The sequence below is a fragment of the Coregonus clupeaformis genome, chromosome 23 (assembly GCF_020615455.1).
Source record: "Coregonus clupeaformis isolate EN_2021a chromosome 23, ASM2061545v1, whole genome shotgun sequence".
Taxonomy (NCBI): Eukaryota; Metazoa; Chordata; class Actinopteri; order Salmoniformes; family Salmonidae; genus Coregonus; species Coregonus clupeaformis.
Window position 1 is genome coordinate 47395348 of NC_059214.1, and position 15041 is coordinate 47410388.

General features: G+C 45.3%; 1 protein-coding gene across 1 annotated transcript in view; it reads left to right on the top strand.

The window, feature by feature from the left end:
• frmpd4 (FERM and PDZ domain containing 4) overlaps positions 1–15041 on the top strand; it is a 74263-nt gene that overhangs the window by 28359 nt on the left and 30863 nt on the right. Inside the window, exon 2 of the mRNA XM_041843752.2 lies at positions 6204–6308. Coding sequence (XP_041699686.2) covers positions 6204–6308 — 105 coding nt within the window. The remainder of the gene's footprint in view (positions 1–6203; positions 6309–15041) is intronic.

The following is a 15041-nucleotide window of genomic DNA, read 5'->3' on the forward strand; positions in this document are numbered from 1 at the left end:
TTTGAGATAGTTGTATAACTTTATAACTTTATGAGCTGGGTTGTCTGTCCTTGCATTTAGTTTATGTTCGCTTGCGCTTGTTAGCATTTAGCTAGTGTCCGCTATGAGAATTCGCTAGTATTTTGTTAGCATTTATATAGTACCAATCAAAAGTTTGGACACACCTACTCATTCAAGGGTTTTTCTTTATTTTTTACTATTTTCTACATTGTAGAATAATAGTGAAGACATCAAAACTATGAAAAAACACATATGGAATCATGTACTAACCAAAAAAGTGTTAAACAAATTCTCTCAACCAGTTTCACCTGGAATGCTTTCCCATCAGTCTTGAAGGAGTTCCCAAATATGCTGAGCACTTGTTGGCTGCTTTTCCTTCACTCTGCGGTCCAACTCATCCCAAACCATCTCAATTGGGTTGAGGTCGGGTGATTGTGGAGGCCAGGTCATCTGATGCAGCACTCCATCGCTCTCCTTCTTGGTCAAATAGCCCTTACACAGCCTGGAGGTGTGTGTTGGGTCATTGTCCTGTTGAAAAACAAATGATAGTCCCACTAAGCCCCAAACCAGATGGGATGGCGTATCGCTGCAGAATGCTGTGGTAGCCCTGCTGGTTAAGTGTTCCTTTTTTATTGTTTAAGCTGCCGATTGCCCCTTTAAGGATAGCTGTGTTCCACCCCACAAGCATAATAAACATCAGAAGTCATGCCTAATTCCGGTTTATAATTATGTGTGTCTTGTTAGAGCCGTAATGGCCGACAGCTACTTAACCCTCAATACGGGTAATAGGAGTGATGTCAGTGCCAGGGTCCGGCTTTAGTTTCACTACACAGCCTACAGTTATGGAGACTGTCCCTGTGAATTATTCCGGCAGAGTGGAGTGGTTGCTCCTCCTGTGTTCCAATGCTCCTGCTAGGTCTAGTCTCTGCCACCTATCAAACAAACTCAGATCATTCATCAACACCAAGCCTTCAGGGGACATGACATGTTCTCACCATATGTCACGATCGTTCATGAACGGGACGGACCAAGGCGCAGCGTGATATGCGTACATGTTTATTAAATATTAACCACAACAAACGAAACGTGAAGTCCAAGGCAACACAACATACCTTAACTGGAACAAGATCCCACAACCCACTAGTGCCAATAGGCTGCCTAAGTATGGTCCCCAATCAGAGACAACGAGCGACAGCTGCCTCTGATTGGGAACCACACCGGCCAACATAGATCCACACATACTAGAACTACAACCTAGAAAAATACAGCAAGGAAAATACACACCCTGACTCAACATACAAGCATCCTCTGAGTCAGGGCGTGACACCAGTGATAACCTGGTTGGGAATGAGAGAGAGAGAGAGAGAAAGAAAGGGAAAGAGAGGGGTAGAGAAAATGAAAGGTAGTGAGTAAGAAAGAAAGGATGAGATTAGTTTAGTCATGAGATGTTTACAATCCACTGAAAAGGGATAGCGCCTCTGACTGCATAGAGTCTAGAGACCACTGGATTTTTAGGATCGAATGTTGGTTTGATGTGGGTTTGATGTGGGTTTGAAGTTGGTTTGATGTTGGTTTCAACTTGGAAAATAAGCTATGCTCAGAAATCAGACACCTTTAGAGGCAAATATACTGCTTCCTCCTCAACACATATAATATAATATGATATGCAATTTAGCAGGCGCTTTTATCCAAAGTGACTTACAGTCATGCGTGCATACATTTTTAGGTATGGGTGGTCCCGGGGATTGAACCCACTACCCTGGCATTACAAGAGCCATGCTCTACCAATTGAGCTACAGAGGACCCCATACTGTAGATATAGAAATGTAGCAGGTGTGAAATTAAATCCCTTTAATAAATTAGGCGGGGTCGTGATCTTTGTGTTTAAACTTGGATTATAATGTGGAGCCTGAAGTCCACAGACCTTCATTGCCATGGCAACAAAGGCTACAACACTCCCAGGAGTGCCATACTTTTATTGGATATTACTCACCAACTGTTATGTTTCCAGAAGGCTGACTGCTGGTGGAAAATTGGTACTCTGAGGAGGAGGATTTACTATTCTTGATCTTATTATTTTGGGGGGGTTTATGGGCTTTGGTTCCTTTTGTTTTCATTTGTTTTCCTCATCTACAACATTGAATGTAATATTGGAATTTAGAAAAGATTGATAATTTATTAGAACTGATTAGTTGATTATGAAACTATAGTAACAAAATACACACATTATCCTCTTACTGTTTATCCATTTTCTGTTTTTTTCTCAGAGCAAAACATTAGATAAGGGTTCCCAGTCCACGTATAACCACCGCCATTGTTGAGCATCAGAAACAAACCAAACGTCCAGAGCCCCACTTCCTCTGACTCTTAGCTAACCTGGTCAGGAACTGTGCAGCCCGGCCTGGGCCCGGCCTGGCACTCCGTTACTGCATCCTACCTGACAGATGGAGCCGTCATCATTCATTAAAGCCTACCTAGGCTCACTTTCCCTGTCCACCACTGGAGCGAACTTCCTCAACTCCTCTACTGGCTATAACACAATGGCATAACTTAAGCCCGAGACTACAGACAAAATAAATCAAAGATCAAAATATCTATGACTGTGACATTACGAGAGGGAAAGATCGGGGATGGATTTTATACAGCTTCCGGTCCATTCAGAATTGTATTTTGAAGGCACATCTATATAATCTGTGAGTAGAATCATGCTCCATGTATACATAGCAAAGGCTTGCGGAGGGATTGCCATTGCCACCATTGGAGAGCTTCTATCTGCATTTATCGACACAGCCTTGTTCTGTTCAGTGTTCTCTACCTACTGTATATAGTACTCTAAATACCACTATTCATGTTGTTAAGTAAAAAACTATTTACAATACCAATAATGGTTCGGAGCTTTAAAGCCAATTATCTCAGAATCATCTTTTTGAGATAGAACCTTATAGTCCCAAGCTTTCACATAGCTGCATGGAGCCCTGCTTGTTGGTCTGAATGTGGAGTATTGAACATGTGATTATGGATGTCATTATTGTTCAAGGACTTCTCTCAATTGTGAGGACAGACTCAACTCTACACTGTTAAATTACCGGTAAACTACCTGAATTTTTGTATCTTTCAAGGATTGGATTATTTATGTAATCTATCACAATATATCTAGTGGCCCTTTTGCTATTCAGTACACAACTTTGACATTTAACTTTATTATCAATGGTTTTTGTAGGATGGTACTACAACAAAATCTTCACTTCTGAGGAAGAATGGACAATATTTATCAAATAAACCAAATACCACAACATGGTATTTGTTACAATTCTAACGAACAATTCTAACACATTTTTCAAATGTCGAAAAAGATAATGCAATTACGTGTAATGATGACCTCTGGTCGGATGCAGTCCCATACGTGTTAACTCGGCTGTGTAGAAAATATGGGTTCTGTTAATGCACCGTGGCTCCAATAAATCCATGGCATGTGGAAACGCTAGTACCTCTCAAACACAATCAGATCGCATCGCTCTGTTTGGAGCCCAGCCTATCCTACTGCTATGCTGTTCTACAGGTTACAGAGTAGGCTACAGATGCTAGTTCCAACAGAAGCCTCTATAATTTAACACACACACACACACACACACACACACACACACACACACACACACCAGAGAGAGAGACATTAAGCCGGGTTGGTAACTGGGGGAGAAGTAAAGAGTGAAAGAAAGAAAGGCTTTGAATAATGAATTTGAAGAGAGGCCTGTTACACGGCAGAGAAGCCTTTGAAGTGACATAACTTACTGCCACAGTGTTCATCTCATCACCCATCATTGTTCACATATGGAGAGACACAGAAAGAGAGGGAGGGAGGGAGGGAGAGAGAGAGAGAGACCAAAAGATAGAAAGAGAAGGGAAGGGAGGGGGCAGGGGGAGAGCGAGGAAGGACACAGAGAGAGAGAGACGTAAGGAGAAGGAGAGAGAGAGAGAGAGAGAGAGAGAGAGAGAGAGACGTAAGGGAGAAGGAGAGAGAGAGAGCGAGAGAGAGAGAGAGACGTAAGGGAGAGAGAGAGAGAGAGACGTAAGGGAGAAGGAGAGAGAGAGAGAGAGAGAGAGAGAGAGAGAGAGAGAGAGAGAGAGAGAGAGAGAGAGAGAGAGAGAGAGAGAGAGAGAGAGAGAGAGAGAGAGAGAGAGAGAGAGAGAGAGAGAGAGAAAATGTTTGTTTGGTTGAGGGGAATTTCTTATTATTACGTGAATACCGACTGGGACTATTCTGAGTTCCCATCACCCTGTTAGATGTAACATGGTGTGACACAAAGATAGTGTTACTTGAACAATTAAGATATAGGAAGGGTTTTGTTTAATGACTTGATTTAAGTGTTGTGGCAAAATGAGGATTAGAGCCTTTGGTGACTTTACTATTTAGATTTGGACTGTTGGATTTTCATAATCTTCAGTTGGTATACAAAATACAGGCTCTGTCGTAGCCGGCCGCGACCGGGAGACCCATGGGGCGGCGCACAATTGGCCCAGCGTCGTCTAGGGTAGGGGAGGGAATGGCCGGCAGGGATGTAGCTCAGTTGGTAGAGCATAGCGTTTGCAACGCCAGGGTTGTGGGTTTGATTCCCACGGGGGGCCAGTATGAAAATAAAAAAATAATGTATGCATTCACTAACTTTAAGTCGCTCTGGATAAGAGCATCTGCTAAATGGCATGAATGTAAATGACAGATTCTATAGGAAAGACAGTTTCTTCTTTGCTCATTCAGAACTGCTATCCATTATTTCCTGAAAAGTGACATGTTAAGGCATGGGTTTCTGTTTGCTTCCTGATAAACTCTTCCTGCAATTGCCCATAATTCCTTAGGGCTCCCTGCTTTCTAATAAATCTGCTGACATTTCATGCCTCTGAAAACACAAGAGTGAGACATGATAATTACTCCTATGTTTTTTTTTTTTTTACGTGTCTCAATTACATTATGAATGTGATTCACATTGTCCGTGACATTAGACATCCACTTGTTCTGAGTTGGGATTAGGGTTGCAAAGTGAGGGTATTTTACAGGAAACTTTCTAAGTTTACCGGTAAACTACCAGAATTTTAGTAACTTTCAAGGATTGTATTATTTATGTAATCTATCACAATATATCTAGTGGCCCTTTTGGGTTCTTCAGATTATCACAGGTGTCTGTAATTATCTCTGGCCTGCTGTGTGACCTTATAACATGTAAATACATTAAATAATTGAATAAAATGATTTTAAAGTACAAAATAGAATAAGCTGCCCCTTTTCATGACTGTGCTTGCAACCACGTGAGCGCTAGCTAGCTACCGACCAGAACATTAAGCTAGTCAAGACCAACAACACAAACAAATGGACAATACAGCTACAAGTAGTGAGTGGAGTTACAAATGGACTGTACTAAACCAGTTAAATGTCTTCCACACACATAGCAACGTACGTGTAGCCTACTTGGACACTGGGTCCCCACATTTCCCACTCTCCCACGCCAAATAGCCTGAAGCCACAGGGCTCTTCTCGCATGCTCTATTTCCCTACGCGGGAGCATTGTAAACCGTAGGTCAGGATTTTTCACCTGGTACATTGAACAGCACAGCAGCTTTTCGGCATGTTTTGTTTTTTCTGTATAACAAAAATTGACAACGAAGTTGGCTATTTTACAATGGGGGTCAGTTGGAAAGAATGTTTGTTTTCCCCAATTTCTGGGCGTGGTCGAGGAGAATTCGTTATTATTACGTGAATATTGGCTCGGCGAATAGGAATTTGTCATTACTCTAAAAGGCTCTGCATGGCCGACATCTGCAGTGGCCGTACACCATTTACTGCGATGCGTCCTCCGCAGAAGACAGAGCATTCATACTTGCACTTCGCGGAACGGAACAGAGCAGAGTTGTTGTCAAGGAAGTGAGTTTGTGTTTATACATGACCTCCCGCACCTACCTACCGTCAACCAATCATGTCAATGCAGAGATATACGGAGCCCTCCGCATTATTACAAAATTTGGGAGGCGCACGGCGATGCGATATTTGATTTGGCCTCCGAAAGCCTCCTGATATAGAATAGGGTGCTATTTGAGACTCAGCCAATAGGACTTTACTGTAAGTTTGATATGGCTTAACTCCTCTTCTCCTCCCCTCTCCTCCCCTCCTCTCCTCCCCTCCTCTTCTCCTCCCCTCCTCTTCTCCTCCTCTACAGCCACAGGACCAAGTCATCAGGCTGGCAGCCTCCTGGCACCTGCAGCGGTGCACATGGACCCCCCAATGGATGGGACATGGCCACCAGTAGAGACTGCTATGTCAAGTAAGTGGGGAGGGGAGAGGAGAGGAGAGGAGAGGAGAGGAGAGGAGAGGAGAGGAGAGGAGAGGAGAGGAGAGGAAAAGCTAAGAGAATAGTAGAGGGAAAGAGGAGAGAGGCTCTGTCTCAGTCCCAGATGTTTTGGAGGCTTTGGTAACCTGTGATTATTCCAGCCACGTCATTGCTAGTGCCTCCACACTCTCTCTCTCCCTCCATCCTTCAGAATACTGATTCTCCATTTCCTTTTACTTCTGCGCACAGACACATGCCCTGCCCTGCCCGCACACACACTCTCTCTCTCCCTCTCTCCCTCTCTCTCACACACACACACACACACACACACACACACACACACACACACACACACACACACACACAAACACGCTCCAGCCTCCTTACTGTAGCTCTTTGGAGCACAGAAGTGAAGCCTAGTTGTTTTCTGACTCCTGAAGAATTCACCTTCAAAGGGACTTACTTAGATCTCTATGAGACTGCATGTAGCTGTGGAGAACTCAGGGTGATGTAGCTGTGGAGATGCCAGGGTGATGTAGCTGTGGAGATGCCAGGGTGATGTAGCTTTGGAGATGCAAGGTTGATGTAGCTGTGGAGATGCCAGGGTGCAGTGCTATCAGCATCATTGATCTTTTGCCAGAGGACTACAGGTAAAATAATCCTCTCTCTCTATCTGATTGTGGTTTCACTGTGGTTTCATTTTAGTGTACTGTACTGTAGTATACTGTTTTATACTGTACTGTACTGTAGTGTACTGTAGTGTACTGTAGTGTACTGTAGTGTATGGGGACAACAAAGCCCAGTGTAACAAGTAAGGGTTGCTTCTTCATCTTTTATGCTGTTTCTGTAGGAGGATGAGGATGTATTTTATCCTTCTTTCCTCTCTCTCTCCTCTCCTCTCCTCTCCTCTCCTCTCCTCTCCTCTCCTCTCCTCTCCTCTCCTCTCCCTCCTCACCTCTCTCCTTTCCTCTCCTCACCTGTCTCCTTTCCTCTCCTCTCCTCTCCTCTCCAGGCAGTGATGTTCAAACAATAGAAATATGACAGCCTGCATAGACAAGATTCCCAGGCCTACTGTGGCATTCTAACTTTCCTATCTCTTCATGCATAATATGGTGCATTCTTATTTAGATCCAGTATGTACTCATGGTATATATATATTGTGATGTCACGAGAGGCTACACAGCTTTCAGCGGGATTGCTCAAGTAGTGCAAGGAGACCAGGTTCAACCAAAACAAGGATTTTATTAAAGGTCTTGGGAAACTAACGAAAGTATAACACAATTCTGTTCTCTGGTGGCTCTTTAAGGGTTAACAGTTCAGGGATGTCTCTTCCACATCCAAAATCATAACTCTCCCTCGCTCAAATAACTTTTCCCCAGTCTTACTGTATTCCACGTTGCAGCTAGTGGCCAACCCCGCAAAACGTCCTTCCAAATGTCCCACACGTATTTCCACAGGTGCATATATCCAAAGGTGAGTATTTCCCAAAGGTAAGTATCTCCAAATCCTTATATTCCTCATGGAAGTGGACGTGCAGCACTCTTGTCCTCCAGAGAGCCCAGCTTGGAGACCGTGTCTCTTCCCTTCAACAAACCTTCAGCTCATCAGCTCCTGATTTGTTTCAGCTGCGTGGGAAGATTGGCCATAGAGGGGTGGAGTTCCCGACCATACCAGCAGATTTATTTTTATTTATTATTATTTTTTTTTTTATTTCACCTTTATTTAACCAGGTAAACCAGTTGAGAACAAGTTCTCATTTACAACTGCGACCTGGCCAAGATAAAGCATAGCAGTGCGATAAAAACAACAACACAGAGTTACATATGGGGTAAAACAAAACAAAAATAAAAAAAAATAAAAAAATACAACAGAAATACAATTAATATACAGTGTGCAAATTTAGCAAGTTATGGAGGTAAGGCAATAAAATAGGCTATAGTGCAAAATAATTACAATTTAGTATTAACACTGGAATGATGTGCAAGAGATGATGTGCAAATAGAGATACTGGGGTACAGATGAGCAAAATAAATAACAATATAGGGATGAGGTAGTTGGGCGGGCTAATTTCAGATGGGCTGTGTACAGGTGCAGTGATCGGTAAGGTGCTCTGACAACTGATGCTTAAAGTTAGTGAGGGAGATAAGCATCTCCAGCTTCAGAGATTTTTGCAATTTGTTCCAGTCATTGGCAGCAGAGAACTGGAAGGAATTGCGGCCAAAGGAGGTGTTGGCTTTGGGGATGACCAGTGAGATATACCCGGCTGGAGCGCAGACTACGGGTGGGTGTTGCTATGGTGACCAGTGAGCTAAGATAAGGCGGGGATTTGCCTAGCAGTGATTTATAGATGGCCTGGAGCCAGTGGGTTTGGCGACGAATATGTAGTGAGGACCAGCCAACAAGAGCGTACAGGTCACAGTGGTGGGTATTATATGGGGCTTTGGAGACAAAACGGATGGCACTGTGATAGACAACATCCAATTTGCTGAGTAGAGTGTTGGAGGCTATTTTGTAAATGACATCGCCGAAGTCAAGGATCGGTAGGATAGTCAGTTTTACAAGGGCATGTTTGGCAGCATGAGTGAAGGAGGCTTTGTTGCGAAATAGGAAACCGATTCTAGATTTAACTTTGGATTGGAGATTCTTAATGTGAGTCTGGAAGGAGAGTTTACAGTCTAACCAGACACCTAGATATTTGTAGTTGTCCACGTACTCTAGGTCAGACCCGTCTAGAGTAGTGATTCTAGTCGGGTGGGCGGGTGCAAGCAGCGTTCGGTTGAAGAGCATGCATTTTGTTTTACTAGTGTTTAAGAGCAGTTGGAGGCTACTGAAGGAGTGTTGTATGGAATTGAAGCTCGTTTGGAGGTTTGTTAACACAGTGTCCAATGAAGGGCCAGATGTATACAAAATGGTGTCGTCTGCGTAGAGGTGGATCTGAGAGTCACCAGCAGCAAGAGCGACGTCATTGATATACACAGAGAAAAGAGTTGGCCCAAGAATTGAACCCTGTGGCACCCCCATAGAGACTGCCATAGGTCCAGACAACAGGCCCTCCGATTTGACACATTGAACTCTATCTGAGAAGTAGTTGGTGAACCAGGCGAGGCAGTCATTAGAGAAACCAAGGCTATTTAGTCTGCCAATAAGAATGCGGTGGTTGACAGAGTCGAAAGCCTTGGCCAGGTCAATGAAAACGGCTGCACAGTACTGTCTATTATCGATCGCGGTTATAATATCATTTAGGACCTTGAGCGTGGCTGAAGTGCACCCATGACCAGCTCGGAAACCGGATTGCATAGCGGAGAAGGTACGGTGGGATTCGAAATGGTTGGTGATCTGTTTGTTGACTTGGCTTTCAAAAACTTTTGAAAGGCAGGGCAGGATGGATATGGGTCTGTAACAGTTTGGATCTAGAGTGTCACCCAGACAGCCATAGCTGTCTGGGTTTGCAGCCACCTCAGGGGGATGTAACGTCCCTCCAGGACACAGCCTCTCGTGACATCACACATCCCCCTCCTCGGGACCGACGTCCTCGTCGGGGTAAAGGCAGCGAAGAAGGCATCACGCCGGGAGAGGGCGTCCGCCTTGCCGTGGTGCTTGCCAGACTGCTCTCTCTTCAACTCCTCCAACTCTAGGACCAGGGACTCAGCCTCCTGTTGTCTCTCCTTGAGTTTCTTACTGAACGCATCAGCCTTGGTTTTAGCAGAGTTTAGCTTCTGTTGAGCAGCTTTCAGTTCCTTCTCTCTCTCTGCCTCCGCATTCTTCATCTTGTTCTCCAACACCTTGTACTTCTCCTCTGCCTTCTTCTGGACCTCCTTACTCCTGCGCAGGGTCTCCTCACACTCCTCGATGGTCCTGCGCAGCCTCTCCAGCTCCCTCCTGTTGCTTAGGGAAGGAGCTCTGTTGGAGTTTAGCCTGGAGGATATCTAACTCTTCTGTCTTCATGTCTAACTGTTGCTTTAACAAACGATACCTCTCAGCGGTCCCCTTCAGACCAGACAGTTCTTTGTCCAGATTCTGTAGCTCCGTCTCTGTGTCGGTCTGGGCACCTGCCATCCCTATCAGAGCCCGGGCGGGAGTGAGTAACTCTGAGGATTGCACCGGAGCCTTCCCAGGATGAGTCTTGCCTCTCCGTTTCCGAGGTACTCGGGTTATCCTCTCCTGAGACTCTCTCCAGAGTGGGTAAAAGGCTGGGCAGTCTCGTCCAATAAGGACAGGGACGGGGAGGGAATCAACCACCCCCGCCGTCGTGTGTATGGTTCCCCGTGTGCTGGTCATTGTAAGTTCAGTAATGGGGTATTCTCTGGTGTCCCCATGGACACAGGAAACTGGGAGGACTTTCCCGGGGTCAGACACGTGGGGCCCACCAAATCCTTACGCACCAGGGTGGCCCGGCTACCAGAATCCAGTAAGGCCTCCACATCATGGTGATTCACAGTTACCGGGCAGGTGGGGGGTCGATCTGGGCCGCCATCTACGACTCCCAAGAGCGAGGCAAAACGATGTGTGGGTGCTGAGCTGGAGGACTCCGCAGTGGGCATAGGTTCATCGGCTGGTTTCCCACACTGCCAGGAGATATGTCCCATCTCCCCACACCGGTAACACTGTCGAGGTTCCCCATCCTGGTGTACTCTTCTTGGACCCGCCTGGTTTCTGGCTCCCCCTGGAGCCGGGATAAGTCCTGACGTGGCTGGGTTCGAGACCTTGGGGTCCTTTGGACGGGTTCTTCCCATTTGTGGTGGGGCCGCACTCCTGGGGTCTTTTTCGGGAAGCATTCAGCATCTCCGCTGTGGCCTGGTACTTTTCCACAGCTTCCACGGTCAGATCAGCCGTGGTCAAGGCCTGTTGACTGATGAACCGTTTTGCCTCATAAGGCAGGGCGCGTAGGTAACGATCCACCACAACGGCCTCCACCACCGCCGCTGCTGTATTCCTCTGCGGATCCAGCCATTTCCTTGCGATTCGGACAAGTTCATGCATCTGCGCCCGAGGAGGTTGGTCTGGTTGGAAGGTCCAGCTGTGAAAGCGCTGGGCCATACCAAACTTTGTGAGTCCATATCTGCTGAGGATCTCAGACTTCAGGGCATCATAGTCAGTAACCTGGTCAGGGCCCAGGTCCCGGACAGCATTCAGTGATTCCCCGGTTAGAAAGGGGGCTAACAGACCAACCCACTGTTGCTTGGGCCAGGCTTCCCTAGTGGCCGTGGCCTCAAATGCATGCAGGTATGCCTCAATGTCATCGGTAGCTCCCATCTTAGATATAAAGTCACTTGCCTTTATTGGGCGGGTATTTTGGACCACCCTCTGTCTCTGCAACTGCAATTCCTCTGCCTTCAGAAGGTTGGCTTTCTTTTGCTCCTCCAAGAGAGCCACGTTTGCTTGCATCTGGGCTTGCTGGCCAGCAACAAGGGCTTTCAATATGTCCTCCATTTCAGTCGGCGGGGAGCCTACGGCCAACTTGGAAAACTGGGTGATCAAACCTTCGGTATCCTCCTCTGACATGCACTATTAACGCTTGAGCGTGCCTGTATTCTCCACCATCTGTGATGTCACGAGAGGCTACACAGCTTTCAGCGGGATTGCTCAAGTAGTGCAAGGAGACCAGGTTCAACCAAAACAAGGATTTTATTAAAGGTCTTGGGAAACTAACGAAAGTATAACACAATTCTGTTCTCTGGTGGCTCTTTAAGGGTTAACAGTTCAGGGATGTCTCTTCCACATCCAAAATCATAACTCTCCCTCGCTCAAATAACTTTTCCCCAGTCTTACTGTATTCCACGTTGCAGCTAGTGGCCAACCCCGCAAAACGTCCTTCCAAATGTCCCACACGTATTTCCACAGGTGCATATATCCAAAGGTGAGTATTTCCCAAAGGTAAGTATCTCCAAATCCTTATATTCCTCATGGAAGTGGACGTGCAGCACTCTTGTCCTCCAGAGAGCCCAGCTTGGAGACCGTGTCTCTTCCCTTCAACAAACCTTCAGCTCATCAGCTCCTGATTTGTTTCAGCTGCGTGGGAAGATTGGCCATAGAGGGGTGGAGTTCCCGACCATACCAGCAGATGGAGCCATAGCTGTCTGGGTTTGCAGCCACCTCAGGGGGGATGTAACGTCCCTCCAGGACACAGCCTCTCGTGACATCACAATATATATATATATATATATATATATATATATATATATATATATACAGTATATATAAAACCCTGCTGTAACACAGTGGTAAGGGTGTACACATTGTTTCCCTCGTGATTACATGTAGCTGTCATATAAGGGGGGATATGTTATATTATGATGTTTTGCATTGAGATAGGAACAGTAGGAAATAGACTAGGGACCTATTCACACATGGGTTAAAGCTTGAGCAGCGTGACGGCAGAGGGGTTACATAAGAGTAGCGCTCCAGAAGAGAACTGAGTGTATTGGATGCAGAGAGTCTGTCTGTACGAGGCACATCACTGAGGCTCGTTTGACTCTAACCTTGCTAAATTTGAAGAAGACTCATAAATAATGTGGCGTGTGTGTCAGTAGTGAACAATCAGTTTTCCAAGGTTCCAGTCGTTTGACGTCAAGTTGTGGTGTTGCTTAATAAAACAGGTACAGTATGCATGACAGGAAGACATGAATAATACAGTGACAGCGAGTTGGCATGAGTACTGTAACACAGCATATGTAACTGATTAAGCTAGCTACATGGCTTTCGAAAAAAGTGTATATTTATAGTCCAGGGGGTTAAAAGGTTGGATTAATAGCATTATGGTGACATGGTAAAGAGCCTACTTTCATGAAGACTGGTCATAGGAGAGGATAACCCTATACGATATCTAGATTCTAATGTACACTGCAAATTGACCACAACTAAGCCCAAAAATAGGTTGTATTTGAAATTAACAATAATTTCATAATTTGATTACATTGAAACACGATCACATTTGTTGCTTCTTTTTTTTTCTTCATGATTAACCTTTATTTTAGCAAGGAGTCCCATTGAGACCAAGGTCTCTTTTGCAAGGGAGCCCTGCATCTCAACAATTACACAACAATTACACAACAATTACACAACGATTACACAATCAGCAGAATAGGGACATAGGAAATACTCCAAAATTAGAGTGGGACTAGCTACATTAGTAACTAATGGTCCATTAAACACAGGGAAGTCAGGCGGTTGGGAGGCAGGCCATCTCTAGCAGGTGCTCGTGGTTGGAGACCAGACGGCACACTTCCTGGTTGCAGAGGCCCATCTTTTTTTCCACTGTGAACAATAGAGTGCTTGCAGTTGTCACAAATCACCTAGCAACCGCAGCTTGGAAGTTCTCCAATCGTCCACATGGCTGGCTGCGTTTTGCTAACACCGGAAACTTCTGGAAGATTGCCCATTATTTAGTTTTTCTAAGGACCCAGAAAACGGAGGCAGTGGCAAAAACCTGTTCAAGTAAGTAAATATATTTTGAAAATTATCAAAAACAATGTATTATTAGCTAGTTAGCTTGCTACAGAAACGTAGTGTACTGGCTAACTCAACTGAGCTGCTAACATAATCTTCGCTAGTTAGCTAACTTTACCGTGCATTCGGAAAGTATTCAGACCCCTTGACTTTTTCCACATTTTGTTACTTTACAGCCTTATTCTAAAATTGATTAAAATGTTTTTTTTTCTTCTCATCAATCGACACACAATACCCCATAATGACAAAACAAAAACAGGTTTTTAGAAATATTTGCAAATGTATTACAAATAAAAAATTGAAATATCACATTTACATAAGTATTCAGACCCTTTACTCAGTACTTTGTAGAAGCACCTTTGGCAGAGATTACAGTCTCGAGTCTTCTTGGGTATGACGTTACAAGCTTGGCACACCTGTATTTGGGGAGTTTCTCCCATTCTTCTCTGCAGATCCTCTCAAGTTCTGTCAGGTTGGATGGGGAGCGTCGCTGCACAGCTATTTTCAGGTCTCTCCAGAGATGTTCAATCGGTTTCAAGTCCGGGTTCTGGCTGGGCCACTCATGGACATTCAGAGACTTGTCCTGAAGCCACTCCTGCTTTGTCTTGGCTATGTGCTTAGGGTCGTTGTCCTGTTGGAAGGTGAACCTTCACCCAAGTCTGAGGTTGTGAGCGCTCTGGAGCAGGTTTTCATCAAGGATCTCTCTGTACTTTGCTCCGTTCATCTTTCCCTCGATCCTGACTAGTCTCCCAGTCCCTGCCGCTGAAAAACATCCCCACAGCCACCACCATGCTTCACCATAGGGATGGTGCCAGGTTTCCTCCAGATGTGACGCTTGGTATTCAGGCCAAGGAGTTCAATCTTGGTTTCATCAGACCAGAGAATCTTGTTTCTCATGGTCAGAGTCCTTTAGGTGCCTTTTGGAAATCTCCAAGCAGGCTGTCATGTGCCTTTTACTGAGGAGTGGCTTCCATCTGGCCACTCTACCATAAAGGTCTGATTGGTGCAGTGCTACAGAGACGGTTGTCCTTCTGGAAGGTTCTCCCATCTCTACAGAGGAACTCTGGAGCTCTGTCAGAGTGACCATTGGGTTCTGAGGCCCTTCTCCCCCGATTGCTCAGTTTGGCTGGGCGGCCAGCTCTAGGAAGAGCTCATGGTTTTTGCTCTGACATGCACTGTCAACTCTGGGACCTCATATAGACAGGTGTGTACCTTTCCAAATCATGTCCAATCAATTGAATTTACCACAGGTGGACTCCAATCAAGTTGTAGAAACATCTC